This window comes from Purpureocillium lilacinum, assembly GCF_023168085.1.
Source record: "Purpureocillium lilacinum CBS 284.36 DNA, scaffold_2, whole genome shotgun sequence".
NCBI classification, from domain to species: Eukaryota; Fungi; Ascomycota; class Sordariomycetes; order Hypocreales; family Ophiocordycipitaceae; genus Purpureocillium; species Purpureocillium lilacinum.
This window is the reverse complement of record NW_027072112.1, coordinates 3,106,379-3,131,738: the sequence shown is the minus strand read 5'-3', so window position 1 is coordinate 3,131,738 and position 25,360 is coordinate 3,106,379. Positions and strand designations below refer to the sequence as shown.

At 57.2% G+C, this 25,360-nt stretch overlaps 9 protein-coding genes and 1 non-coding gene across 10 annotated transcripts; 4 read left to right on the top strand and 6 right to left on the bottom strand.

Annotated features, from left to right (window-relative positions):
- Positions 1-276: 276 nt before the first annotated feature.
- On the bottom strand, positions 277-1,350 carry PLICBS_002714 (60S ribosomal protein uL10; the record flags this gene model as incomplete). The annotated part of the gene is made up of 3 exons (XM_018322417.2): positions 277-283; positions 340-1,094; positions 1,177-1,350. 3 exons carry the CDS (start codon positions 1,348-1,350, stop codon positions 277-279), a joined length of 936 nt encoding a protein of 311 aa, XP_018179897.1.
- Positions 1,351-1,736: 386 nt separating this feature from the next.
- PLICBS_002713 (tRNA (guanine-N(7)-)-methyltransferase non-catalytic subunit trm82) lies at positions 1,737-3,483 on the top strand (the record flags this gene model as incomplete). The annotated part of the gene is made up of 3 exons (XM_018322416.1): positions 1,737-2,269; positions 2,319-3,014; positions 3,072-3,483. The coding sequence occupies 3 exons, from the start codon at positions 1,737-1,739 to the stop codon at positions 3,481-3,483; spliced, it is 1,641 nt and encodes a 546-aa protein (XP_018179896.1).
- Positions 3,484-3,997: 514 nt separating this feature from the next.
- Positions 3,998-5,407, bottom strand: PLICBS_002712 (type I HSP40 co-chaperone; the record flags this gene model as incomplete). The annotated part of the gene is made up of 4 exons (XM_018322415.1): positions 3,998-4,317; positions 4,369-5,190; positions 5,244-5,313; positions 5,372-5,407. 4 exons carry the CDS (start codon positions 5,405-5,407, stop codon positions 3,998-4,000), a joined length of 1,248 nt encoding a protein of 415 aa, XP_018179895.1.
- A 1,529-nt stretch (positions 5,408-6,936) lies between these two features.
- On the bottom strand, positions 6,937-9,433 carry PLICBS_002711 (uncharacterized protein; the record flags this gene model as incomplete). Its single annotated transcript, XM_018322412.2, has 2 exons — positions 6,937-8,884; positions 8,961-9,433. The coding sequence occupies 2 exons, from the start codon at positions 9,431-9,433 to the stop codon at positions 6,937-6,939; spliced, it is 2,421 nt and encodes an 806-aa protein (XP_018179892.1).
- Positions 9,434-11,372: 1,939 nt separating this feature from the next.
- PLICBS_002710 (uncharacterized protein) lies at positions 11,373-12,427 on the bottom strand (the record flags this gene model as incomplete). Its single annotated transcript, XM_018322411.1, has 2 exons — positions 11,373-11,986; positions 12,043-12,427. 2 exons carry the CDS (start codon positions 12,425-12,427, stop codon positions 11,373-11,375), a joined length of 999 nt encoding a protein of 332 aa, XP_018179891.1.
- A 307-nt stretch (positions 12,428-12,734) lies between these two features.
- PLICBS_002709 (nucleolar complex protein 14) lies at positions 12,735-15,519 on the top strand (the record flags this gene model as incomplete). Its single annotated transcript, XM_018322410.2, has 2 exons — positions 12,735-13,031; positions 13,090-15,519. The coding sequence occupies 2 exons, from the start codon at positions 12,735-12,737 to the stop codon at positions 15,517-15,519; spliced, it is 2,727 nt and encodes a 908-aa protein (XP_018179890.1).
- A 586-nt stretch (positions 15,520-16,105) lies between these two features.
- On the top strand, positions 16,106-17,116 carry PLICBS_002708 (uncharacterized protein; the record flags this gene model as incomplete). Its single annotated transcript, XM_018322409.2, has 1 exon — positions 16,106-17,116. One exon carries the CDS (start codon positions 16,106-16,108, stop codon positions 17,114-17,116), a length of 1,011 nt encoding a protein of 336 aa, XP_018179889.2.
- Positions 17,117-18,634: 1,518 nt separating this feature from the next.
- Positions 18,635-18,706, bottom strand: PLICBS_002707. The gene has a single exon. It is a non-coding gene; the product is annotated as a tRNA-Met (tRNA).
- Positions 18,707-20,185: 1,479 nt separating this feature from the next.
- Positions 20,186-21,564, top strand: PLICBS_002706 (uncharacterized protein; the record flags this gene model as incomplete). The annotated part of the gene is made up of 3 exons (XM_018322407.2): positions 20,186-20,258; positions 20,331-21,220; positions 21,280-21,564. 3 exons carry the CDS (start codon positions 20,186-20,188, stop codon positions 21,562-21,564), a joined length of 1,248 nt encoding a protein of 415 aa, XP_018179887.2.
- A 1,746-nt stretch (positions 21,565-23,310) lies between these two features.
- PLICBS_002705 (uncharacterized protein) lies at positions 23,311-24,148 on the bottom strand (the record flags this gene model as incomplete). Its single annotated transcript, XM_018322406.2, has 2 exons — positions 23,311-23,738; positions 23,818-24,148. 2 exons carry the CDS (start codon positions 24,146-24,148, stop codon positions 23,311-23,313), a joined length of 759 nt encoding a protein of 252 aa, XP_018179886.1.
- Positions 24,149-25,360: the final 1,212 nt, after the last annotated feature.

Here is a 25,360-nt window from a genome sequence, read left to right as displayed (position 1 = left end):
CAGTAATATAATCATAGAAGTGCCAAGGGACAGAAGAAATGGGAGAACCAACCTTTTAGCGACGACAGGGGTGTCGATTTGTCCGGGTAAAGGTCACGTCACAATCATGAGGCGGTCGACTTCGAAGGCATAGCTTTCATCAATTCTCGTGCCATGCGACCGCTGCAGTGGCCGAATCGACGTACAGTCGATCTATGTACCCGTTTCAGATCCATTTGTTGTGAACCTAGCCGAAAGGTTGAAAGCCCGCCCAACTCCGTCGTGATGCAAAGGCATTTAGTCGCTGCAAAATCAGTTAGCATTTCGCCCAAAGCAAAGCGGCACTGCAAGGAGGCATACAAGAGACCGCCGAAGCCCTCATCCTCCTCCTCGGACTCCTCCTTCTCCTCCTCAGCGGGCTTGGCAGCGTCACCGCCGGTGGCGGCGGCAGCGACAGGAGCGGCCGAGGCGTACGCATCGGGGTTGGCGATGCGGTCCTTGAGCTCCTCGATCTCGGGCCAGCTGTACTCGGTCTCGATGGCGACGGCCAGGACCTTCTTGTACGAGTTGACAAGAGAGTGCATGACCGAGGGCAGCGTGGGGAAGTTGAGGGCCAGGGAGATGGTGGCAATGGTGGTGATGGCCTTGGCCAGGACAGCAAGGAGCTGCTCCTCACCGATGTCAAGAATCTCGGCGGGGAAGGTCTGGCCCTGGTCGTAGACCTGCGCAATACCCATACCGTAGGTGAAGGGCGAGATGTTGAGCATGTTGAGCAGGGTGGCCTCGGAGGGGCCGACCTTGGTGCCAGCCTCGACGAGCTTCAGGTCGGTGGTAATTTCAATGGTACCACGGGCGATCTTGGTCGGGACCTGGAGGGCCTGGAAGAAAGAGGTCTTGCCGGGCTCCATGCCGGTGTTTCCAGCGGGAACCCACACATCGACCGGGGCGAGGGCACCGGCACGGGCGGGAGCGGCGACACGGTTGGACAGGACGACGTCGCGAACCTCCTTAAGGTCCTCGTTGGTGAAGACGAAACCGACGTTGCCCTTGACGTGAGGCAGGAGCTTCTCGTACTCGGGGGTGTCGAGAACGAAGGTCTTGAGGGCACGGCGAACCTGCGAAGGGGGAGCATAGTCAGCACTTCAATTCGACCAAGCGACAAGTCGCATGCCCGTTGCGGGTGTCGTGAGTTCGTACCATGGTGTTCTTGCCCATCAGGACAACGCCCTTGCCGCGGAGGGCATGGCGGATCTCGTGCATCTGCTGGGACGAGACATTGTCGATTTCGACGATGAAGATGGACTTGTACTCCTCCAACAAGCCCTTGAGCTTGTCGAAGTAGCCAGCCTTGTTCGCAGACTTGCCCCCCATATCTTCTTATTTATGAAGGCAGGATGTTTAAGGGCAAGGGATCGGGTGTATTCGTGGGTATATTTCGCGTGAAGTTGTCGCGAAATGTTGCAGAGGGCCGAAATTTCGGATTTTGGCCCGCGCGACAAAATGTGTGTTGCAGCACCCGCTGCCGCTTAGGGCTTGAATTGGCTAAGCCTATTTCGGTGTGGTGGGGGCCGGGTGGATCCCCGAGTCGACCTCATGAGGTACATCCGAGATGTATCTTTTTTTTCTGCGCTGCTTGTGAAGTTGTGAGCCTTTGAGAGCTTCGGTTTCATGAATCCCGCCATTCGTCGCCTCAAATACGATAATTCATCATAAAAGCGTCGCATTCGAACTTTGTGACGCATTCAACTACACCTGACATGACGAAGATACCGTACAACCGCGTGCACGTGCGCGGCGATGTGCTGTTCACTGCTCGAGGTGGCAACATCCACTCATTCAGCCTCCTCGACGGCAGTCATATCTCAGCATGGCAACACCCAGATGTGGCCAAAGTCGCAGAAGCAATGAAGGCGATTGCAGATGCTCAGAAAGCGGGGGAGGCAGAGGAGACGCAAGGACAGATCCAGGGCACCGAAGAGAGTGAGCCGCCTGCGAAGAGGCAGAAGCGTGAGGGAGATGAAGGTGCTGGTGCTGATGATGCTCCTGCGCAAAAAGAGGACGTTGTGGTTCCTGGCGATGCGCCGAAAGAACACAGCAAGAAGAAGGGCAAAGGTGGGAAGGGAAACGCTTCCGCGAAAAAACAAGTGGCGCGGGTGCCCGATCGACCGGTCATAACCCTTCTCACCAGCACAACCGATGGCCAACACGTATTGGCCGTCTCCGGGCACGACAAGGTCATATGGGTGTTCGAGCACGATGGCCAAGGAGGCCTTTCATTGCTCAATCAAAGGTGGTGAACCACACTGGGATACAACATTCCGAGACTAACACCGCTGTAGGACCATGCCCAAGCGGCCATGCGCCATTGCTATCGCGCCCGACGCGCAAATCATCTGCGCCGACAAGTTTGGCGATGTCTACGCCCTTCCTCTCATTATGACTGAACGCTCGCCCTCTTCAGGGGCGGGTCGAGTATCTACTTCGACACCAGCAAAGAAGTCAAGCGAGCCCGCGGCAAACACATTCACCGTTCATTCGCAGCGCAACCTCGAAGCGCTTGAGAACCAGAGGAAGCAGTTGGAACTCCAACGGCAAAAGGCCGCTGAAAAGGAAGAGGGTCCCGACTTTGATTTGACGCTGCTGCTCGGGCACGTCTCCATGCTTACGTCGCTGGTGTTGGCGGAAAGCGATGGTAGGAGATACATTGTGACGAGCGACCGAGACGAGCACATCCGGGTCTCTCGTTATATCCCTCAGGCACATGTCATCGAGGGCTTCTGCCTAGGACACAAGGAGTTCGTCAGCGAGGTTGCGATCCCTGCCTCGCGGGGCGACATTCTGATCTCCGGTGGCGGTGACGAAGAGCTCTTCGTATGGGATTGGAAAGCTGGAAAGCTTCTGTCCAAGGCCAGCATACTCTCCCTCGCTCGAGAGATTGCCCCAGACACGTCAAAAGTGGCTGTGACGGGCATCTGCTCTTTGACCTACCCGTCCGAGTCAGGAGACCTGACCTATGTCTTGGTTATTTGCGAGCAGTGAGTCGTTAATATTCACCCGAGGGTACGTATTCATCAAGCTAACATCAGTCTTAGGATCAAAGCCATCTTCACTTGGCAACTTACTCCGGACAACATCCTCAACCACCCGGGCGTCATCCAGCTGCCTGCAAACCCTTTGCAGCTAGCGGTAGCTAATGCCGAACCCAACAGCAACACACTCCCGAAGATCATCGTCGCTGCGGACCCGGGGCAGGCATCCGAAGCCAAGAGCTTGCAGATTTTCGCACTTGCAATGAGCGAGGGCCGACTGTCTGTGGCCAAGGAGCTGCCTGTGCACGATGACAAGTTGGAGAGCAGTGCTGCGGAGGCATCTGATAAGGAGATTCACAATTTGCTGTATACGGTTGAGAATCTGAGGAAGCAAACTGGCGGAACGGATGGCGAGGCTGGGGAAGACGAGCCCGAGGCAGATGTTGAAGGGGATATCCCCGCCAAAGAAGCTTAGAAACATGCGCAGGCGACCCTCGGCTCATGGAGTAACTGAGCGCCTGATGGGATAATGTATAGATGCAGGCATTCTGTCCGAATTCTTCGCAAGCCGCTCAGACAATCATTGCAAGTAAATCATCATGTTCGTACGTCTAGGACTGCGATACAACAAACTCATCGAATCGTCTATATCCTCTAAACGCCAACCAGCCCGGTAAATATGCTTGAAGCCTCCTGTTCGAGACGCAAGTTAACCAAGGTCAGATGCGACCTTTGGCCCCGCCTCGATTCCTCGCTGCCCGAAAATATGAAAGATACGACTCAGCTCGCCGCTTGTGGTATTAGCGAAGTCATTCCGTTACTGAAGGCGCCGCGAATGGTCTTGTCGCCATCTGCGCTTTCTCGACTCGGAAAGTCAGGCACGCAGAGAGGGGGTTTTCGACCCCAATGCGGCCCACCATGGCGTTCAAGGACGCTACACCCTCACGCCACTAATGCACTTTTGTTTCGAAACATGCGCTGCGGGAGGTTTACTGGGAAGCGCACTGCACGCGCTCGGCGCCAGGATGGCCGTCCTCATCCTCGTCCTCACCCATGCCGGGGCTGCCAAAGACCCGGCTCTGGGTCTGTGTATCCATATCCTCGAGATCAGCCGGTTCGGTCATGGCGTCAGCGGGCGGAACATTCTGGACGGATGGTGAGGGCAACAGCTTCCGCAGAGCCTCGAAAGCAGTGGGATCCTCCGTCCAGTGCTTTTCCGGGAACTTGACGTTGAAATGGATGTACATGTTGCCGAAGTCGTGGTGACGGGGAGAGGGCATGCCCTGGCCGCGGACCATCTTGACAGCGTCTGTGAAATGTCAGTAAGCGGGCGTCACTACAAGACAGCGACAACACGTACCTTGTGCAATGGCCTCGCCGGGCAGGATGTCGATGCTGAGCCACCGGTCGTCAAGGTGCTCGATGAAGATGGTTCCACCAGCCAAGGCCGTCACCAGCTCGATCTCGCACTTGTAAAGAAGGTCGTCCTCCTTTCGCGTAAATCGAGGGTGCGGCTTCTGTTCAATCTCGAAGACGACATCACCGGCCTGGACACCGGGAGCCTGGTCGCCCTCGCCGCGGAACTCGACCTTGGTGCCGCTGCGAACGCCTTTGTCGACGTGGACGTGCAGGACCTTCCTGTCGACGATGGTCTTCTTGCCGTTGCACTGCTTGCAGCGATCCTTCTCCTTGATGATCTCGCCCTCGCCGTTGCAGTCAGGGCAGACGGTCTGGAAGCGCTGAATCATGGGCCCCATCTGGCGCATCATCGTCTTCATGCCATGGCCGTCACAGCCGGGACACCGCTTGACGGAACCCTCCTTGCCGCCGACGCCTTCGCACTTCGGGCAGATGATGGAGCGTTGCAGAGCCAGCTTAGAGATCTTGCCGCGGTAGATGTCCTCCAGCGAAACCTTGTGGGTGTGATGAATGGTCCGCGCCTTGGGGGGTCCGCGGTTGTTCATGCCGCCGAACATACCGCCCATGCCTCCAAAGCCACCACCGCCGAAAAACTGCGCGAACAGGTCCTCGGCAGCCATGCCACCGCCGCCCGCGCCTCCCTCGAGGCCGGCCTCGCCATATTGGTCGTACAGTTGTCGCTTCTGGGGATCAGAGAGGATCTCGTACGCGTGGGAAACCTCTTTGAACTTCTCTTCGGCACCGGGGTTGTGCGCGTTCTTGTCTACGACGGGAGTTAGCAAAGCACGCACGGCACAATCAAACACGAGAACCTACCAGGATGGTACTTGAGGGCGTTCATCTTGTACGCCTTCTTCAACTCCTGCTCGGTGGCTCCAGGAGCGACCTGGTGGGCATGTTAGTATTGTCTCCAACAACGTGGCAGAGGGCCGAGGCAAACATACACCGAGGGTGTCGTAGAATTTGGTCTCCTTAACCATGATGTCTGAACTCGCAAGCGACTACCTGAAGGTGATAATACTTCGATCCGCGATGCAATCGGCGCCAAGAGCGGAACAGAGGGAGAGAGGTGGTGGTGTCGGCAAAGATGGGAAGTATTCGTCGCTGCAGTGACGGGATTAGTCAGGCTGGGAGAAAGTGAGGAAGCGAAGTGGAAATGTCGAGCGGGACGAGGGAAGCTTCCAGGCGACGCAGGCGGCAAAGAGAAACTCCTTGGCCCTGCTGGCGCATGGACGCCCCGGTGGCGACGAGAGCGCGGGAATGTGCATCGTACCTATTGGCGAACAAATTCGTTTGTCGAGACGCAGCAACCAACCCTATCGTCAGGGAGGGCCTTGAAAGGGCAGCGGGGCGAGAATGAGAAATTTGCGAAGGGGACGCGCTGATGCGAACTTCGTCCAAAATCCTTTGCACGAGGCCTTTCGGTAGATGCGCGCTTCGCGTTGGCTCTGGCGATTTCTGGTCCAGGCGAAAAGAGGGAGGGGAGTGCGTTCAAGTCGACCTGAACTTTGCGTCGTCGGAAACAAGAGGCTGGCGCGGTGCTGGAGAGCGGGCGTTCCTGGGAGAGTTAAAAACCGGAGGGCAGGCTGCAGGGGTCGCCCCAAGGCTGGAGGCGCCTCATGGAAGTGTATCGAAGAATGTCGACTCTGTGGCGGTGCAGCTAATGCACAACATGTAGGTCGACGACAACGGAGAGCCCGAGTCAGCAAAACCATGGTTTTAAGGGCAAAATAAAGGGCCATAGCTCACTGCGACTTGACTTTTAGATGTGGCTCATTTTTGTGAGACCGTGCAAGTCAACTTGTGCGTGTGCTTTGCGCCGTCTTTGCCTTCCGGATTGGAGACAGCAAGTATCTTCCTAACGTCCCTACCGTCGCGGCGACGGTCGGGTTTCTATGAGCCCCACTCGATGACGCCCGAGGCTCCAGCTATTCATAGCGTCCCTGAGGAATCCAGGGTCTTCATTCGCCAGGAACCTGTCAAGCGTGAGGAAGGGGACTGTCCCGAAAGGACAGGCCGCCGAGCCACAATTCTTCAGCCCACCTGTCGTATCACATCATTTGAAAGATATCGGTTTCGGAATCGTCAAGAAGCCTCCTTTGATGTTCCTTGCCGTCGCACACCCTCTGGCCGAGAGCTTCTGCATACATACGTATACACGCTGCGAGTCGGCGCATCTCTGGGCGTAAGATTTGGTGTTGCAGCGCTTGCAAGGACAGAGGCATCACCACAGGGGAGAGGCCAACGGAACAGAGGCTGCGCCTGCAGGCGGCGTCCTCCTGAGGCGGTAGACCCAATCGCGAACGACCGGAAGGTCATTAATCGAAATGAGAATGTATCTGATGGTATCACTAACAATGCTCCAAGTCAAGCAATACCCCGAAGAAACACACATGGCAACGCGTCGTTAGACGTCATCGTCTCGCCGTCATACACCGAGCACAGCTCTTCGTGTCATAAGCCCCTTTCCTCCCGACAGCGACCCACGTACATGCAGAGGGCGACGCTCCTAGAAAGCGTCCTCAAATGGACAGTCAACGCTGTCATGGCCGTCTCGCTCGCACACCGCGCACCACTTCTCAGGGTCCATCACGCCACTCTCTTTCCCAGCTACTGGCCCCGACTCCATAGGGTTAGGCAAGATTTTGACCGGCGGAGTTGCTGCCGCCAGACTAGGCGCCTTGGACTTGGCAGGGGAGAGGGGCGCCGGGAGCGCATCGTCAGCACCAAGAGGAGCTTGAGGCTTCAGCCCATCCCCCACGATGCCGTTGCTGGTCTTGAACTCGCTCGCGGTCTTAACAGCCTCGGGGTCGAACATGTTGGTGCAAGTGAGGATGTCATGGCCACTCGTCTCACAGATCTCGCACCAGAGAGTGCTAGTCTCCGTGGCGGTCGAGTAGGTGTCGCTCTCATGCATCGTGTCCAGCGTGCTGCCTCTCTTGTGCGTGGCTTGGGGTGATCGCGGCTCGTGGGTTCGGACTGGAATCACCGTGTCCCGCGAGTCTCTCAGCGACGAGCGCTGATTAGACATGGGATTCGCTAGGCCGCCAGCGCCGCCACGTAGCACGTCGAGCTCCTGCTCCAGCTCTTCTTCCTTGATAGCCTTCTGCTCCAGGAGCGCTTGCAACTCCGTGATTTGGCGCTCCAGATTATCCCGGGTGATGTTGTGATCGGCTGAGTCGTGGGAGGTGGGCCGGGCTGGTCCATCGCCGCCCGGGATGGAGTCTCGGCTGAGAGAGTGAATGATAGCCTTGAGACCACGGATCTCATCTTCCTTCTGCTCCAGCTCCTTCGAGATGGCAGCAGCATCCCCGTTCGTGCTACCACCGAGCCCACCCTTGTCGCGTTCACGTCGCAGCTCAGTCCGAGTTCTCTCCACTTCTCCTCGCAGGAACTCGGCCTCTCCGCGTGCCTCGGCTTCGCCGCGACGGGCGTCCTCCAAGCCCTCTTCGAGCTCCTGCACGAGCTCCTCCAACTGTTTCAGCTGACTCGCCACCGAGTCAACGTCCAGATTCCTAGATTCCAGCTCGTGGAGTTCAGCCATGAGTTCCTCTATCCGTTTCTCGTACACCCTTTCTGTCTCGGTGCTAGCCATTTCGAGTGTGTCAATAGTGCTTCGAAAGTCGGCGCGATGGGCGTCAAATTCTGCGGTGAGGATCGCGATCTTTTCGTTCTTCTCGCGTAGCATGTGCCGAAGCTGCGCCGAGTCCTTGTCGTCGATGCTGTTACGCCGTGGCCTGGGTCCTTCTGGGTTCTCAATGAGCCCTTGCAGTTCAGTCAAGCTGCTCTCCATCTCAGCCAAGGTGGATGACTGGTCCCTGAGCTGTCGGTCACGATCCTCGAGCTGCGAACGCAAGCGGTCTATTTCCTCCTCCTGCGCCGCAGCGGCGCGCGACGCTGGGCGTTGCAACTTCAGGTTGAATGAGGAGATTGAGCCGGAGCTACCGTTGGTCTTCGTTCGCTGTAGGCCAGTCGGTGTCGCATCGTCGTCAAGCCCGTGAACAGAGCCCAGGGCAGACGCGCTGCGAGGGCCAATGTTGGGCTTGACTTCGAGGGCTGGCAGCCTTTTGCTAGGATCTCCGGCTGTGCCGCGAACGCTTTGAGCAAACTTGTTCGTCGGGCTCCCATACCTTGAGGGCACCCTGGCAGGTGTCCCTATTGATGGCCGGGGTCCTGGTGTCATCTGCATCCGTCGAGCAGGAGAGTCAGGGCGAGGCAGTGACGTGCGCGGCTTCTTGAGTTGCGGGCTGGCAGCCCTGACGCCAGGGCCGACGGAAGCGCTGAATTTTGGCAGGCTGGGAGTCGGAGGCGTAAAGGACGTCGCCGGAGTTCCATTCCTCAGACCGTTCGCGCTCGGTGTTGCCGGATATGAGGTCGTGGGTGCGCCGCGTCGGGCCGTTTTGGTGAGGGGGACGAAGATGCCGGCACCGGGCGCGATTGTCGCGAAGTACGAAATCCTGTGGAATATGGATCAGCATCCGTCCACAGGAAGGTCAGGAAAAGGTCGAGGGGGTAGTGCGGGCTTGTACGCACCCATCCACATCGCCGCTGTTCTTGCCCCTGGCCGCAAAATCAGAGTGCAGCTCTACCCCAGCAAAGGTTCCCTTTTTCCCTTGGACACTGCCAATAAAGCGCACAACGCCGTGCATACCGCCAGGCACGTCGACCGTGTCGCCGACGGCGAGGTCTTCGGCCGAGAGCCGTCCCGGGCTCTGAGGGACCATGCTGCGCGTTGCGTCGCTTAAAACAGAGTCGAGGGCGTAGCTCTCACTGACATCGGGGATGCTGGCGAGCGAGCTAGGAGTGAGAGCCGCGAGGGAAGTCTTGCGCGACAAAGCTAGGCCGGGGGGTACGAGTCTCGACTGAGCAACGTAGAGGGCGTTGAGGTCGGGCGTGGATGCTGAACCCGCAGGCTTGCGCAAGGAGCGTGCGAAAGGTGGCCTCGCGCTGCCGATATTATGATTATGTATCGCAGTGGTGGTGGTAGCGGTGGCTGTTGGCGCCATTGCGTCGGGCGTCGGGCTGCGGGCGGGAGGGCAGGTCCCAGGTTTGCGGGCGAGATTTCGGGGCTAGCTTGGCCTTTGGGGGCGAACGGGCGCGGCGCTCGTTTGTTTACGCGCAATGGGCCATGAAAAACGGTCGGCTCAGGTACCTACCGCTATCAGGTGAGCGTCCAGGGGCGGGAGGGGCCGGCCAGCGCTCTAGCTTGTCATACAACCTCTCTCTGCCGGGGCAGCGGAAGGAGACGGGGAGAGAGAAAAGAACACAGGCCCGATTCGAAGCACAGATATGCGTCCAGGCACGGTGCAGGAACAGAGAGCAGCGAGCCTGGCCCTCGATGGCTCCCCACAGCGGGCACAAGGATAATATATGACCGAATAAGACTTGCAGCACGCGGTGAGTGACGCTGCGCGGCGGCTCACACCACCTGGACGGGGAGTGAAGGGAGAGCCGCTCGGGAATGGTATGGAAGGGATGAGGGACCCACGCGTTGGGGGACGGGCAGCCCGAAAGGGAACGAAAGTCGGTGGAAGGGAAAAGAGAAGGAAAGACAGAATCCTCCGGTTGGGGATCCTATTCTCCGATTGCGGTCAAGGAAGAAGAAAGGAACCTCTTGTTGTCACTTGTCGCGCGGCAAGCGGTCTCGTTGCCCCGTCGCCGACCTGCAGCAGCAGCAGCTTCGTCACCGCCCTGCAGCACGCTGGGGCGCTTCCGCAGGCGTGGTACGAAGCACTGCAGGCCCTCATGCAGCCCAGCGTGCATGAGCAATATGAGGCCGGAATATCAGACGGGACGTGCGCCGCTCCCATGGGACGGTTCGTGATGAGCGGCGCTCGGTGCCGGTGCAGTTTCGGTGGGCGGGCTTGGGGAGAGCAGCCTTGCGATGCGACAATCCTGGGACAGGCGGCAAAGAAGCTCTGGGACAAAGTGCGAGACACACGCTTCTTATTGGCATATCGTGGCTCCTCGGTCTGCCTCAAAGTGGCCACCAAGGGTGTAGCGCCTCAACATCCCTTCATCTCGGGCTCCCAGGCCGTGAAGCACACCCCGGCTCTCGGTCGTGACTGCTCAGAGCGCTGTTCCTGTCTGGTCTGGGTGGCTTGTCTCCCGTCCAGGGCTGGTTCGTCAGCGCCATGCAGCCAACAAGGGGAACTACCCGCAGTGGCCCAGGGACAACAACGTCAATGGCCTTGCTTAATTGAGCGCGTGGAGAACGCAAAAGCCATCGCACACCGTCAGTTTAAAAATGGTCGTCCCAGGTTGCGACCCTTTTCCCCCAACCCCTCGCATTGGCCCAAGGACAGGCTCCAGGGTCCTCCCTGGATGCCTGATACCCTCGCTCGTCGGACCGAAGCGAGACACGGCATCCAGGTTCTGCCGTGCCTCGCCCTCGTCAACCCCGAGCCTCACATCACTGCCGGGCACCTCGGAGCAGGGGTGCAAATGCCACATGAACTCTCCCGGCGAACGTGCACCGCCAGCCACTGTCGTGTCACCGGCCTTGCAACAGCACGGGCACCCGTCTGTCAAACTCTGCTTCCACAACTTTCCATTGCGTGTCCATACTGCAGGCCCTTTTTCGCATGCCGATCTGAAGGCAGTCTGCCACACGGCGTCAAGCCATCCACAAGTGTGGAGTGGCATTTGGAAGTCAAGGTGTCATCTAACGGAACACGAAGCACTCCGCGTGTCTCATGTTACAGGTTCCCCCCCACCAAAGCTCTCCGTTCTCTCTTACCGTCCTTTGTTCACGCAGCGATGTCATCTCCTTTTTCATTCGAATTTGTCTCCCGGGGGCACCCCTGAGGGCAGGCTTTGGAAGACGAGATGGCGGGCCGATCGACTTGGCCTTATCATGGAGAGTCAAGATATGGATTCTCGGCCAGAAACAACGCTGGCTGCTAAATGATTCGCGAGGTTACATATTCCGGTGTCCTTGCTGTACTAAGTCGGCGACCCATGGTCCCGCTCAATTATGTCTCCTCGTCCCAGCGGTCTCGTGCCATCATTGAGGACCATGGCTTCCCTGTGTTGTCGTCGTAACCTTCGCTCCTCGGCGGAATGCTCGCGTGTCCGTCGAGATTGCTGTTCTGCAGGCTGCTCCGCCACAATCTCTTCCTCAATCTCCATGATGAGATCCGGCAACTCCCGGATGCGCCGCCTCGAGCTATCCTTGTCCATCAAACCAGCCTTTTCCAAGGCACGCAGGCCGCGCTTGAGATGCTTGATACGGTTGACGATTTCGACTACCCTGTTGCTTTTCAGGTCCATGTAATCTTTGAACCTACGACGCCGCTCTTGGGGGCCCTCGCCCCAATCCTGCTTCGCGAGCCACCTCTCGACAAACTGGGCTTTGACGAGCATGGTTGCGCCGTACTTGTTGATCAGCTCGAGGCTGAACATGAGACAAAACCGCTCTGCCATGTCACGGAGATAGTATTCGTCCCAGTGGGCGTTGCTGAGGTCAGGCGGCTCGCTGTCCTCGAGGCTGAGCTCAAGCGATCGCACGAGGGCCCGATAGGCCTTTTCGTTGTTCATTTTCGCCAACCCATCGAGCCCTGTGTCGGTTAGTGCCGATGTCATGGAGACGAAGGATGCTGAGGTGGTATCTCACCCAATGTCTGCCCAGTGAGCAGAGCAAGCGCTCTTAGGCACCGCATGCGCTCGCCATAATCTGGCCTTGTGATTCCATACAACAGATAGTCCGTCGTGTCGGGGTCGTTGATGGCCCGATCGCAGAGAATCTTGGTGGCGACTTCTCTGATCGAGTAGTTGGGGTGGTTCAGCAGCATTTCGAGAGTTCCGTCCTTCAGCGCGTCCTCTGTTTCCTGTGTTATGTATTGCGTCTTTGGTTCTGAGGGGGGCATCTCGTTGTCGTCCCGGATGAGCGTTAGTGCTGTGACCATCGTGCTCACGAGTCCAAACGTGGCGCAGCCGATAGCAACTAAGATGACCCGCTCATCACGGGCCATGGACAATAGTCTGCTAGCCAAGCCCATGTTGGAATGAGCTTGGAGGTGAATATCCCATAATGGTGCAACTTGAAAGATGTCGTCCCAGGGACGTATGAGTCTCGGGGCCTGGAGGTCGCTGCTTCCCTGGAGTGAGTGGGTCGGCTGATTTGCCGCCAGTCACCGCCAAAAGATCGAGCCGAAAAGGGCATGGCTGAGAGCTTGGCGCGCCGCAGGGTGGGGGTGCTCCGTCAATCTGTGCTGTCGCTATCGATAGCAGCTCAATTCAAAAAATTTCCAGAGGACTGGGCTTTGTCGCAACATCACCCAGTTCGAGAACCGACAGAAGCCCAAAATGGCCGGGTCCCAGCTGAAGCGCCTCAAGGCGTCGCTCAGGGAGCAGGGCATTACTGGGCCACAGCAATCCAAGAAGCAGAAGCGCAAGCTCGCACAGGACGGCCGCGCCCGCAATGAGAAGAGGTTGCAAAGGGGAGTGGTCCTCGAAGGCATTCGCGACCAGTTCAACCCTTTTGACCTCAAGCATGCGAAGGGCCCGAAATTTGAGGTCACGTCGAACAAGACACTTACCGGGGATGCGGCAAAGGGCATCAGGGGTCGCCCAGGACAAGCCAGGGCGGCTGGTGAGGAACGAGTAAGCTTCCTAGTTCCTTTCCCCGTGGCATCTATTTCTAATGTCCCCGTTACTTCAGCGTCGCGAAACTCTCCTAGTCGACATGCAGCGCCGCAACAAAGTCGGCGGCATTCTGGACCGTCGATTTGGCGAGAACGACCCGACCATGGCACCCGAGGATAAGATGCTGGAACGTTTCGCACGAGAAAAGCAGAGGAGCCACAAGAGAAGTTCCATGTTCGACTTGGAAGACGATGAGCCGCTAGATGGTGGCCTCACTCACGGGGGCAAGGCTCTGACTTTTGACGATGAAGAACCTGTCGACGACTTTCAAGAGGATGACTTGGAAGGCTACGACAGCGATGGCTCCGTGCGGGAGAGGCAGCGCCTCAAGCGCATACGCGCCATGGGCAGCGAGGCGAACGAGGACGAGGACGAGCAACCGGAACGGAAGAAGACGAAGAAAGAAGTGATGGAGGAAATTATTGCCAAGTCGAAAATGCACAAGTACGAGAGGCAAGCGGCCAAAGAGGACGACGAGGAACTGCGGGCCGAGCTCGATAAAGACCTCCGAGACATCCAAATGCTGCTGACATCGAGCTCTAAGCATCCTGAAGCGCGTGGTGCAGCAAACGCGCTCGCCTCTACCATTGCTGGCGAGGACAGGGACGCATTTGAGAAGAACTACGACCTCCAAGTGAAGCAGCTGGCACAGGACAAGAGGGCCCAGCCCACCGAGCGCACCAAGACAGAGGAGGAAAGGTTGGAAGCGGAATCGCAAAGGCTCCGAGAGCTCGAGGAGAAGCGACAGAAACGGATGAGAGGCGAGGAAGTTTCTGACAGCGAAGACAGCGGCGACGACAAGAAGGTTGCCGATGAGGATGACAATGCATCCGAAGATGACGACTTTGGCCTTGGCAGCGGCATCAGGACTCGACCCACAGCCACCGAGCTCGGATTCGACGATGAGGACGATTTCATTATCGACGACGACCTAGTTGCAAGCGGCTCTGAGCTCGAGCTTCTGGACAGCGACGACGAGTCGGATTCTGAGGCAGGATCTGGAGACGAAGGGCCAGGCGAGGACGATGAAGAAGACGATTTCACCGCGGGCTTACTCAACGAGGAAGAGGCGCGAAACCCCGTCTTCAAAGCCGAGTCTGCTGCAAAGACTTCGGCACTGCAAAAGCCCGACGAGCATGGTTTGCCGTACACGTTTCCGTGCCCTCAGACCTGCGAGGAATTTATGGCTATCACGAAGCCATTCCCCAGCCAAACTATCCCCACCATCGTTCAGCGCATACGAGCACTTTATCATCCCAAGCTCGACAGCAAGAACAAGGAGCGGCTCGCCAACTTCTCTCTGGCCCTGGTTGACTTTATCTCCTCAGAGTGGAGCGGCGATTCCTCCCCGTCGTTTTCAGTGCTGGAAAGCGTTGTGCGACATATCCACTCCCTCTCAAAGATGTTTCCGCTCGAAATTGCGCAGAAGTTCAGGGAACGCATCACGATGATTGGCAGCGAGCGGCCGTTGGCCCTTGAGCCGTCGGATCTCATCCTCCTCACAGCCGTTGGAACCATTTTCCCCACCTCGGATCACTTCCATCAAGTAGTTACACCCGCGATGCTGACTATTGGACGGGCGCTTGGGCAACAAGTTCCTCAAAACTTGGCCGACTATGCTGTCGCAACGTATCTGTCGATCATCGCCTTACAGTACCAGCACCTTTCGAAACGATACGTTCCCGAACTAGTCAACTCTTGTTTGAACACCATTTGCGCTCTCGCACCCACGGCATCCTCAAAGCAGCTAGGCAACTTTCCTCAGCACGAACCCCCAGCCGGCGCCCGGATTCAGAACGCCACCGCAGTGTCGCCGAGGAAGCTATCGTTTGCAGATTGCCTCGCATTCGAGGTGAAAGGGAAAGCAGCTGCCTCTCTCAAAGTTGCCATCCTCGATACGACTCTGCAAATTCTCGACGCGAGTGCAGATCTGTGGACAGGCAAAGACGCTTTCCCGGAAACATTCAACCAGGTTGCTTCCGTGCTTAAACTGCTGCACGGGCAGCCTACCCGTGCGCACTTGCCTGCCGCGCTCTTTGACCGCGCCGAGAAACTGGGAGCCAAGGTAGCCCGCATGTTGCGGCTTGCGCAGATCTCACGCCGCCCCTTGGAGCTGCATCGCCATCGCCCCCTCGCCATCAAGACATATATTCCCAAGTTCGAGGAGACATTCGACCCAGACAAGCACTACGACCCAGACCGCGAGCGCGCCGACCTGGCCAAGCTCAAGGCGGAACACAAGCGGGAGCGCAAGGGTGCTATGAGAGAATTGAGAAAGGATGCCAATTTCATGGCGCGGGAGAAGCTGCGCATCAAGAAGGCCAAGGACGAGGCCTACGAGAAAAAATACAAGCGCCTCGTCGCGGAGATTCAGAGCGAAGAGGGCCGCGAGTCGAACGCGTACGAACGGGAGAGGTCAGCCCGGAAGAGAGCGAGGAACAGGTAGACAGGCCATATCATTCAATCATGATCGCATTTTCCAGCGAAACGTATTGTGCCTTTGCAGACGCCGTAACTTGTCCGTGATGGGTGGTCAGAGATTGGCCGTATTTGCCTATAAGCCGCGCAATTGACAATCTGCGCAATGCGTTCTCACGGCGACCTGTAGAACAGGCTACAGTGGCATTCTCAAAAAAAAAAAATTGTGGCATCGCTTTCATCCCGCGCTCTTATGAGGCCTAAAGTTTGGTCATGTACGTTAGACGGTTAGAGCAAACATGCCCAGCCTGGTTGAGCTCTAGCGAAAAGTGGGCCTGGCGTCTGCCACTACCCGCTCTTGCCCGGCAGCACTTGCCCAGCGCAACTTGCGCGCCGCGAAATGCTCTCGCTCAGTCCCCCGTCTACCCATCAACAACATACGACTGACATCAACATTGTCTCCCACTCTTCTCATTTCCCATCTTGTGTTTTAGATACTTTTGCCCTTGACGAGCCTAGCCTGAAGCTGGTTTGTCACAACGGCTAGAAGAATAACGACCCGACTACACAAAGGATACAGCTCTCAGTTAAGGACCCAACGAGGGCCTGGCGCGATGGCGTCCAGGCGGGAGAAGAATGCAAATGGCCCATCCCCTGGCGCCGATGACGAAGAAGACGACTACATGACCATGGTCATCCAGGATCCTATCCAGAAGGAGACTTCCTTGCAACGCGCGGCACGACTCAAGCGCGAGGCCCGAGAACGCGGCTTCATGAAGTCAAAAGCGCAGCTCGCAAAGGAAGCCGAGCAAGCGCGTGAAAAGGCCTTGTCCACGTCTTTATTTGATGCGCCGCGCACGCAGCAGAGCAAGGGACTCGCCATGATGGCCAGGATGGGATTTACTGGTGGAGGACTGGGCAAACAGTCTGGACAAGGCAAGCCCTCGGGCATCACGGAACCCATCAGCGTGACCGTGAAGGATAACCGTGGCGGCATCGGTCTCGATGCCGAGAAGAGGAGGCGCGCCGAGGAGTCCGGCGAGGGACAGCCGGCGGCTAAAGCGGCCAAGCTGGTTGACGACATTGACCCAGCCGCGTACAGAGAACGAATGAGCAGGGAACGTCTGGTCGAGAAGCTGGAAAGGCAGATTACGGCGGCCCAACGAGTTGCAGCAACCCTCGATGGTATAGACATCGCCAGCGAGGAATCCGAAGACGAGAGACGGCCGGAGCTTCGCATATCAAAACGGCGCCTCAAAACACTTCCCAAGGAGTACAGATCGTACATCCGGAGGCTGCAAAGCGAGGACCGCGAAAAGCGCGCCCGCATCCAGCGTGAGCGCGCCATGCTCACCTCCCGCTTCGACCGCGATCTCAACGGTGACGAAGACGACGACGATCTCACCGCCCTCGGCAGAAAGCTCGAAGAGTATGTTGAAGAGGAGGACTTGGACGACACCGACGAGGAACTGGAAGAATTCATCAATCTCGATACTGACGAGCAATTGCGCAGCGTCGTCGTGTATCTCCGGAAGAATCACAACTATTGCTTCTGGTGCAAGATGGCGTACCCTGACGAGGGTATGGAAGGGTGTCCGGGCACGACGGAGGAAGACCATGATTGAGGCGCTTATGTGTCACACAAAGAATTCTCGCCGATCATTGATGGCGAATCATCCTGTATATTTGTTGTTGATCTAGCGCGGGGGGGAGAATCGAAATGCGAGAGTAGTCCCTCACGATAAAGTCATTAACACGTGGTTGGTGGGTTGTGAGATCTACTGCGACATCAAGGCGCATGGCCAATGCACTGGAATCCCACTGTTGCGGCTTCTGTGGTCTTCCGCCGGTGGATGGGACATACGTCCAATCTTCAGGCGGCCATTTCCGGCGCGTTGAACCCGATGGGTTAAGTCGAGGAAATTTGGATGCGCCCTACGCCAAAAACCGTCAACGCCAAGGTGGGAGAACCAAATAGTCGGCCCGCTCTGGCGGTCTTGAAAACCACTCGTTACCATGTTCATCGTGGTTTGCGCTGCCTCGTGACACATCTTTCCCCGTTTCCGGTGTGTTGATTGTGGACGACTCGATTGATGGCCTTCCGACGAGGTCGCCTTGTCCTCACAGAGGCGTAGGTGGTCAACGTTAAATGAAATTATCTGATCTAAGGCATATACTGTCAAAAGACGAGGGAAAGCGCCCTCTCCTGCCAGTGTTCTCCAGCTCCAAAGTCTGCATATGGAGACGGTGAGGTCTGCTATCGCTCATTGCTCATTTGAGTTGAATACGGCAGGCCACGGTTCCAAGGCATTGATCGAGAAAGAGCGGCTCCGAAACTCCGGGGCGGAAGCTTGTTACCCAGCTTCGGGTGGAGGGAGGCGATGCATTCCTGCCCGCTGCAAAGGGTAAGGGCGTTGACAGTGCAATTCTCAAGGCCACGCATGCCATCACCCTCACCGAGATACTTGCATATCGCATCCGAAAGTGAGCCAGGGAGCCCATTTTAACAGTATTCGGCGGGGGGCGTCCAGGGTACAGCTTCGCTATTGAAGGTGCCTCGCCTGGTTGCCCTTGCGAGGCATCCATTCTGCCTCCCCCGGTGTCCCCCGCCAGGGGCATGTCTTGGAGGCACAGGCACCCAACGAGAGACGAGTCGAGAAGGGACGCATTGTTTCCGCTCTAATGTCTTCGCCGTACTGATTTGCCAAGTTCTGGATACATCACTTCGTATTCGTGGAAGCCTCGTCGTTCTTGTCTTGCATCAACACCAATGTATTGCTAGCGAAAACACTCAATAGCTCAATTTTTGGTGCTGGCCATAAAGCGAGTGAAATACACGTCTTCTGTTTTGTGCAGTTCTCTCTGATTAATGCGAAGCCATGCTATTTGGTCAGGGGAATTACATTACTCAAGGGTTGGCCGCCATCCGTATATTGTCCTGATCTTGAGTTTCGTCTGGAACTCAGCCCCCACCCATAATTACCCCATGACATTACAGGATAAGAACCGTCATATGAAGCCTTGAAAGAGGCCATAAACTCTATCCTTGCTATTGTGTCGTTGCGGTTGTATTGGTTGCTGATGTTGTTCATAGAGAAAGTGAAAGACGGGCGAGAAGTTGGGCAAAAAAAGTCCAAAAAAGATAGCAATTGTACGTTTCGATCGTACGACCTCCGGGTTATGAGCCCGGCGCGCTTCCACTGCGCCAAATTGCTTTGATTCCTGTTGATTTGGGGTGGCTTATTCTAACTTTTATACCCTTGTAACACGGCAGGGCGCCACCGTTGGTGGGTCAGTCACGGGCGCCAGGGTGGCCAGTGAGACACAAATTATGCATCTGTCGGGGTAGGAGAATCATCGGCTTGTCCTGTTTTGGAAGTGTTAGTTGAATCCATGCTCAAGGGCATGGCTTGTGTACGCCCCTGGACATGAGGTGTCCCCTGACTGAGCGGGGAGCTCGTGGCATATTCACAGCCCATTGACGAAACGACTGTCCGATGCAGGTACGACTATTTGCTCTTACTGAATGTCTATCAAAGTCAAGGATACTCATGATCTCGGTTCATAAGGCATTTTGCCGTGAGGATGCCCCTGGCTTCTGTTCTCTTGACGATTGACCGTTGATGTCTCGACGGTTTTAAGTCAGATAAAGCAGATAATTATATCACGTCTCCTCTGCATCGTCAGCGGGGGGAAACATCCTTTAGCGGCCTACACTGTAAGGAGACGGCTGGAGCAGATCTGGGCTTCCTACGCGATCGTGGCGTCCACAGGTCAGGAACCTCCTGGATTGCCCGACGCCAAATGTAATCAGGTAAAGAATTCTCCTCCCAGCACATAAAAATTTCGCGACTTATGGTCGTCCCCTTTCTTAATTCGATTTCTTGTCCGTTTGGAAGCACCGTGGTATTTGCTCTCGTATCGGGGCATGCAGACTTCAGGAGGCGACTCCATGTCCCTGCCTGCACCACGCCCGCTCATGCTACTGCATTGACTGTAGATGACGCTTCCGTCTCCGAGCACCACGAGAGCTATTCACTATTCATTGACAAGTGGGAATAATGTGCATGCCATCATTTTGGGGGCATTCGATTCTTCGCGCGTTCATGTCATATTGCTATTCCGCGCATCGAGCTTGGTCAATTGGAACACCCTCGCTCGTGCGTAACAAAGTAATACAGCTATAGTCGGCCCTGCACGAACATGTGTCTGGAACTCGTCCGTCCACGGCGAGTTGTATGTCCTTGGTGGAGTTTCGACGATCTGTGTCACGTCGTCATGACAGACATTGCAGCATTCACACACACACGTATGACGACGTGCCTACTTGTACAATGTTCGCCTCCCTGTGGCCGCCCCAGAATGCGAGCGTCAGGCCAGCCGCGGGGAGCCAGTGCGTGTCGCACATTTCAAGTCCTGCCGGGTCGCCTCATGAGTCGAGAGAAGCAAGCCTCCACACCTTTAAAAAAGGGCCACCGACCTGCGGTGGGGGCCAGCCCGCTCATGTGCCGGGAGGGCCATGGCTCAAGCAGCGGCTCCAGCCAGGGACCCTTCCCGCCACTTGGCCGTTCCGCAAGGTCACCTACAGTACAGGTGCTGCTGGTGCGCACCCTGGGCAAAACTTGCTCGGCTTCACCACCCCCAAGCATCACCCGACTCAATTGCGCCCAAGCGGTGCACTCAACCACACCGACATGAAGATCGCCTACCTCTCGATAGGGATATTGTCCCTCCTCAGTCCGCTGACCGCGGCTTGGGACAAGGAAGGTACGTGCAGCTGCCGTCATTGTCTCTCACGCACACGCTGTACTGTAGACTGACCGGCGCTGGAACGCGCAGACCGCGAGATCTTCCGCATCCGCGACGAGATCGCGGCGCACGAGTCGAACCCCGGGGCTACGTTTTACGACATCCTGGGCATCCTCCCGAGCGCGTCGCAGGATGACATCAACAAGGCATACCGCAAGAAGACGAGGTCGCTGCACCCGGACAAGGTGAAGCAGCAGCTCAAGTCGGACCGCGCCAAAGCCGCCTCCAAGAAGGCCAAGTCGGGCGGCGTGCACGTCGCGAAGCCGCCAACCACGGCCGAGATCAGGACCGCCGTCAAACAGGCTTCCGAGCGCCAGGCCCGCCTGTCCCTGATCGCCAACATCCTGCGCGGCCCGTCCCGCCAGCGGTACGACCATTTCCTCGCCAACGGCTTCCCGCTCTGGAAGGGCACCGACTACTACTACAACCGCTACCGGCCCGGCCTGGGCACCGTCATGCTGGGCTTGTTCATCCTCGGCGGCGGCGCCATCCACTACCTCGTCTTGTATATGAGCTGGAAGCGGCAGAAGGAGTTTGTCCAACGCTACGTCAAGTTCGCGAGGGACACGGCGTGGGGTAACAACATGGGCATCCCCGGTGTGGGCGCTGCGCCTGCGCCCGCACCCGCGCCGGCGCCCCCGTCCGACTCCGACGACGAGGGCCCTCCCATGCCGATGAACAGGAAGCAGCGGCGCATGCAAGAGAAGGAGTCCAAGAAGGAAGACGGCCGCGGTCGCTCCAAGAAGACGAGCCGCAAGGCCCAGATTGTCTCGCCCGAAGCTTCGGCAGGTCCCGCCCCCACCGGTGCGAGGAAGAGGGTCGTCGCGGAGAATGGAAAAGTTCTTGTGGTCGACTCCCTAGGCGACGTCTTTCTCGAGGAAGCGGACGAAGAAGGCAACGTCAACGAGTACCTTCTTGATGTAAGTCTTCACCCATGCAAATGTCACACACGCGGAGTCTTGTGCTTACTTTTCGGTAGCCCGATGAACTTCTGCAGCCGACCTTTAAGGACACAGCTGTCGTCCGCGTCCCCGTCTGGTTCTTCAACAAGACTGTCGGTCGCTTTGTAGCCAAGAAGGACGGAGATCTTGACGCCCAAGACTTCAACGACGACTCGGACACGCCTCAGCACACGCCCACCACTGACTCTGCTGGCGAGGACTTTGAGATGCTTGACAAGAGCACCGACTCTCTCAGCAAGGTGAAGACCACTGGCGCCCAGGCCGGCGGCAAGGCCAACAAGCGCAAGGGCAAGAAGCGGTAGGCCACGTTAGGGTGTGCAGTGCATGAGGTGTGGCAAAGCAAGTTGACAAAAGCGATACAAAAAGCATTATGGAGGAAAGGAGTTTGTCGTGTTGATGTTGAGGGGATGTGTAATAGAGGCGTCATTGCAGTAGACTATGAAGAATGGAAGTTGATTCTGAGGCTTTCTCCTGCGTACGGTTTGAGGCGGGCTGTCGCATACCCACGCTAGAGTACTCCTACCCTTTGTCTAGCTAATATCGGGTGCAAAATTCGTGCGATGTGCGTTGAAGCTCCAAGTCCGTACAACCGCTTGCAGAGCTTTCTACTCAGGCCCTCCCTTTATGCCCTGGGTACATTTGTACGCCTATAGTGGTGAGGGCTACTTTCTGGAAGGACACGAGCCCCTATTCCCGAGGCAGCCCAATCATACGTAACCATACTTAGAAAGCGCTACCTCGCAACCCAGGAATTTGGCCTCTGTTTGGGCTGCTTGGTAATAATTGATATCGGTCAATCTCATCTGTTAGAATCGAACCATAAAGATGCTCCGAGTTTAAGACCAGTTTCTGGAATGACTGGCATAAATCAGCTCAGCTAAGACGGTCAACGTGGCAATTCACATGGTCACAGAGAAAGCGGCTCACTGTTGAGTTGTATGACGCGCCAGGCCAATGTATTAGGGTTTGTGTTGAATAGTCAGACGGAAGGCGGCTTTATTCAGGCAGGTCAAGAAGCTGCTGCCCCTCGCTTCGATCCTCGGTCAATCAGCCATTGGTTGTTCGTCTGTACGTCGATACCCTTTTCTCGTAGTCGCAGTAATCAACAAATTCATTGGCTTGCGGCTGGTGCCTAGAATGAATGTTCTGCGGGCTGAGCTTTCCCTTCTGCAACGCATGGTCTTCTTGGCTAGGCCAAAGTAGGACCGGTGGTTAGTTACGTTCTGTGAATCTGTATGTCTTTGAGATACCATAAATAGCCACATTAGACGGCGACTCGTCCGAGCGCCCTGATGAGTAGGCACACCACCGGCACCCTCGGACATGGCCAAGCTCCTTTCGTTGCCGCACTCCCATCCTATGCCTCGGACATGCAGAAACTCGGACGGTTATTAGGACAGTTATTTCCCTGTTGTGCTGTGTCAGAGACGGCTTGCCACGTGATGTATCCTCGCACCCTCAGAATTTGAGTGAGGGCGCACCGATGGAGCTGAATGACTGGTGTAAAAGGACCATTTGGCATGTTGAATCATGGCCCATTGCGGGGCCGATCTAATCGAGCCCGTCCTGGCATGGCCAACGCGTTAATCTCCTATACAAAACGTGACCGTGTGAGTCGGCTAGCCGTGTCGATTGTCTAATTGAACTGACTTCTACCTTGATTGACTATTTGCGATCTTTAGCGGTTGGTAGCCGCATCCACCCGCGAGCAGGTGCCGGCCACGGCTAGTGCTACTTCGGAGGCCCGGGTTTCTCAGCATGCATCCTCATCCTCCACCAAACGCTCATCTTCCCGCCCTCTCACTCTCATATCGCGGCCCCGAAGGCTTTCCTGCCCCACCTGGCTCTTTGCGTGTCCTGTCATGTTCTCTTCGTGTATTCAAAGTCATCAGCGGTGGACTCAATGTATGTAGGAAGCAATTCGCACTGAGACACGATGCGCATTCCATAGGATTCGTGCCAGAAGAACGGCACTTTCACAAGTCCAGACTCTGCTCTGCGAACGACCGCTGCTGGATCATGGCGGCGCACCTCCTGCGTGACCGTATCTACATGAACATTTTGGCCACACCCTTAATGCTGTCTCCCCAGCCGTCGTCGCGGCGGCCGGGTCCGTAGACGGACCTCCGCTCCCACTGCAGGCCACCGTCGCGGCCGCGCTCGACCCGCGCGCCGCCGGAGCCAAAGTCGCCAGCCATGCGGACGGCGTCGCTGACGAGGCCGAAGCCGTCACCAGAGGCGGCGCGCGAGGCCACGCCGAGCATGCGCTCGAGGGATGGCGGCATGCGCAGCCCGAAGCGAGCGAGCAGGGCGGTCAGGGCGCCGCCCGTGACGAGGGGCATTATGACGAGGAAGAAGACCTTCCAGGGATGGCGCTTGGCGTAGTGTATGAGATCACGGATCAGGCGCTTCAGTCGCTTGTAGGCCCGCTGCATGAAGCCCTGTCGGGGGGAGCGCTTATAGTACGACGAACGACCTGCGACGAGTCAGTCAGCGACCACCAGTCCATCGGCGTCTCTCTACAGGAGGCCATGCGCGCCGCGTGATGTACGCACCTCCCAGCCCGAAGAAACTTGAGCGGCTCGAGTTGCCAAGCCCAAAGAAGGAGCCTCGCGAAGCATTGTGCTTGCTGTAGTGGCTGTCGCCCAGCCCGAAGAAGGACCCGCGCGAGGCATTGTGTTTGTTGTAATGACTGTCGCCGAGGCCGCCGAAGAAGGATCCAGCGATGGACGTTGCGCCGCGGTGGCGGGAGCTCGAGCGCGAGCGGCTGCGCGAGCGGCGCTTCTTGTGTCGAGAGCGGGAGGACTGGCGGCGATGAGAGGCCGGGCGGGAGAAGCCGCCAGGACCAACCGAAAGGCCGTCTGTAAAGGGATCAAGGAGGCCCATCGCGTCCCTTCAAGCAATTATTCGCACGGATCGTTGTGTTGTCCAGTGGTGAGGTCGAAGGCTGATCGATCGGAGCAGGGCCCGCCGCGGTCGTTGCGCCCCCCGTGCGCTCTTGATGCTACTCAAGTCCTGGGAACTGGAGGAAGAGCAGGTACGAAGTCGAAGAGTGATAGATATCCTCACAAGGCCACCGCCTGTGTGCTCGCCCTCTTGCAGACGTCTCTTCCTCGTTGAGCAATAGCTGGAGAAACCGTTGGCGTGGGCAGTGAGGGTCGACGGGGTAAGCTGGTCCAGGCCACAGACTCCAACGTCCTGCAGGTCAGACAGAAAGTGCAGGGCTAACAGTTCGCATTGCGCGTGCTGCAGCGGCATCAGCGGCCCCTCCGTTTCAATGGAACCTCACCTCACCGTAAATTCGAGTGGCTGGGGCGACCGGCCAGCTTCGCAAGGTAGTTGGTGCCACTGCTGCAGGGATTTAGGGGACCGTATCGATGGCGGGGGAGAGCCCTCCAACGTTGTTCCAGGGCTCCTGCGGGCGAAGATCGCGCCTTCAGGGGGGAGAAGAGGCTGGGTGGCCGCTCTGGGCTCCGCTTTGATGCGTCCCTGCTGACGGGGGTTCTGGATGCATGTCGTACCGGCTGATGGGCCAGGTCTTCCTCACCCGCATCAAGGCGGGTGCATTCGCATTGCAACTTCCAGGCATGTGCACATGGCTGCGATCGCAGGCGACCGATTGGCCAGCTTCGCCCACGCGAGGGCAAAGATATGTCGAAAAACACGCTCTCCGTCCAGCGGTCGCGGCTCGGCCCTGTGGCACCATCCAACGCCAGCGCCATTTCGCAGGACCAGCCCATCCACAGAAGCCGGTGTACTCTGTTCTCTGGATTTCACGTATATTCGGCATTGTTGCCTTGACTTCGTACGAAGTACAACCGCCATGCATTTGAATCGATGGCCATGAGCGGGTTCCTCGTGTCGCTTCCCTGTAACTACCAGGCAGTAACACAGTGGTTCGCTACCCTACATCCGTGCGACTTGGGCTTCGCCTTGGACAAAGTCGGCCACAACATGGCATAGCGAGGAAGACAAGGTCGCACCGGAGACGTCCAGAGAAACCTCCGTTCGGCTCACACAAGCACTGCCATTGAGGGTCATGTCTGCTTAGCTGTCTCTCACTGGGGCCAAATGTCGTCGTTCTGGTGCTATCCGAAG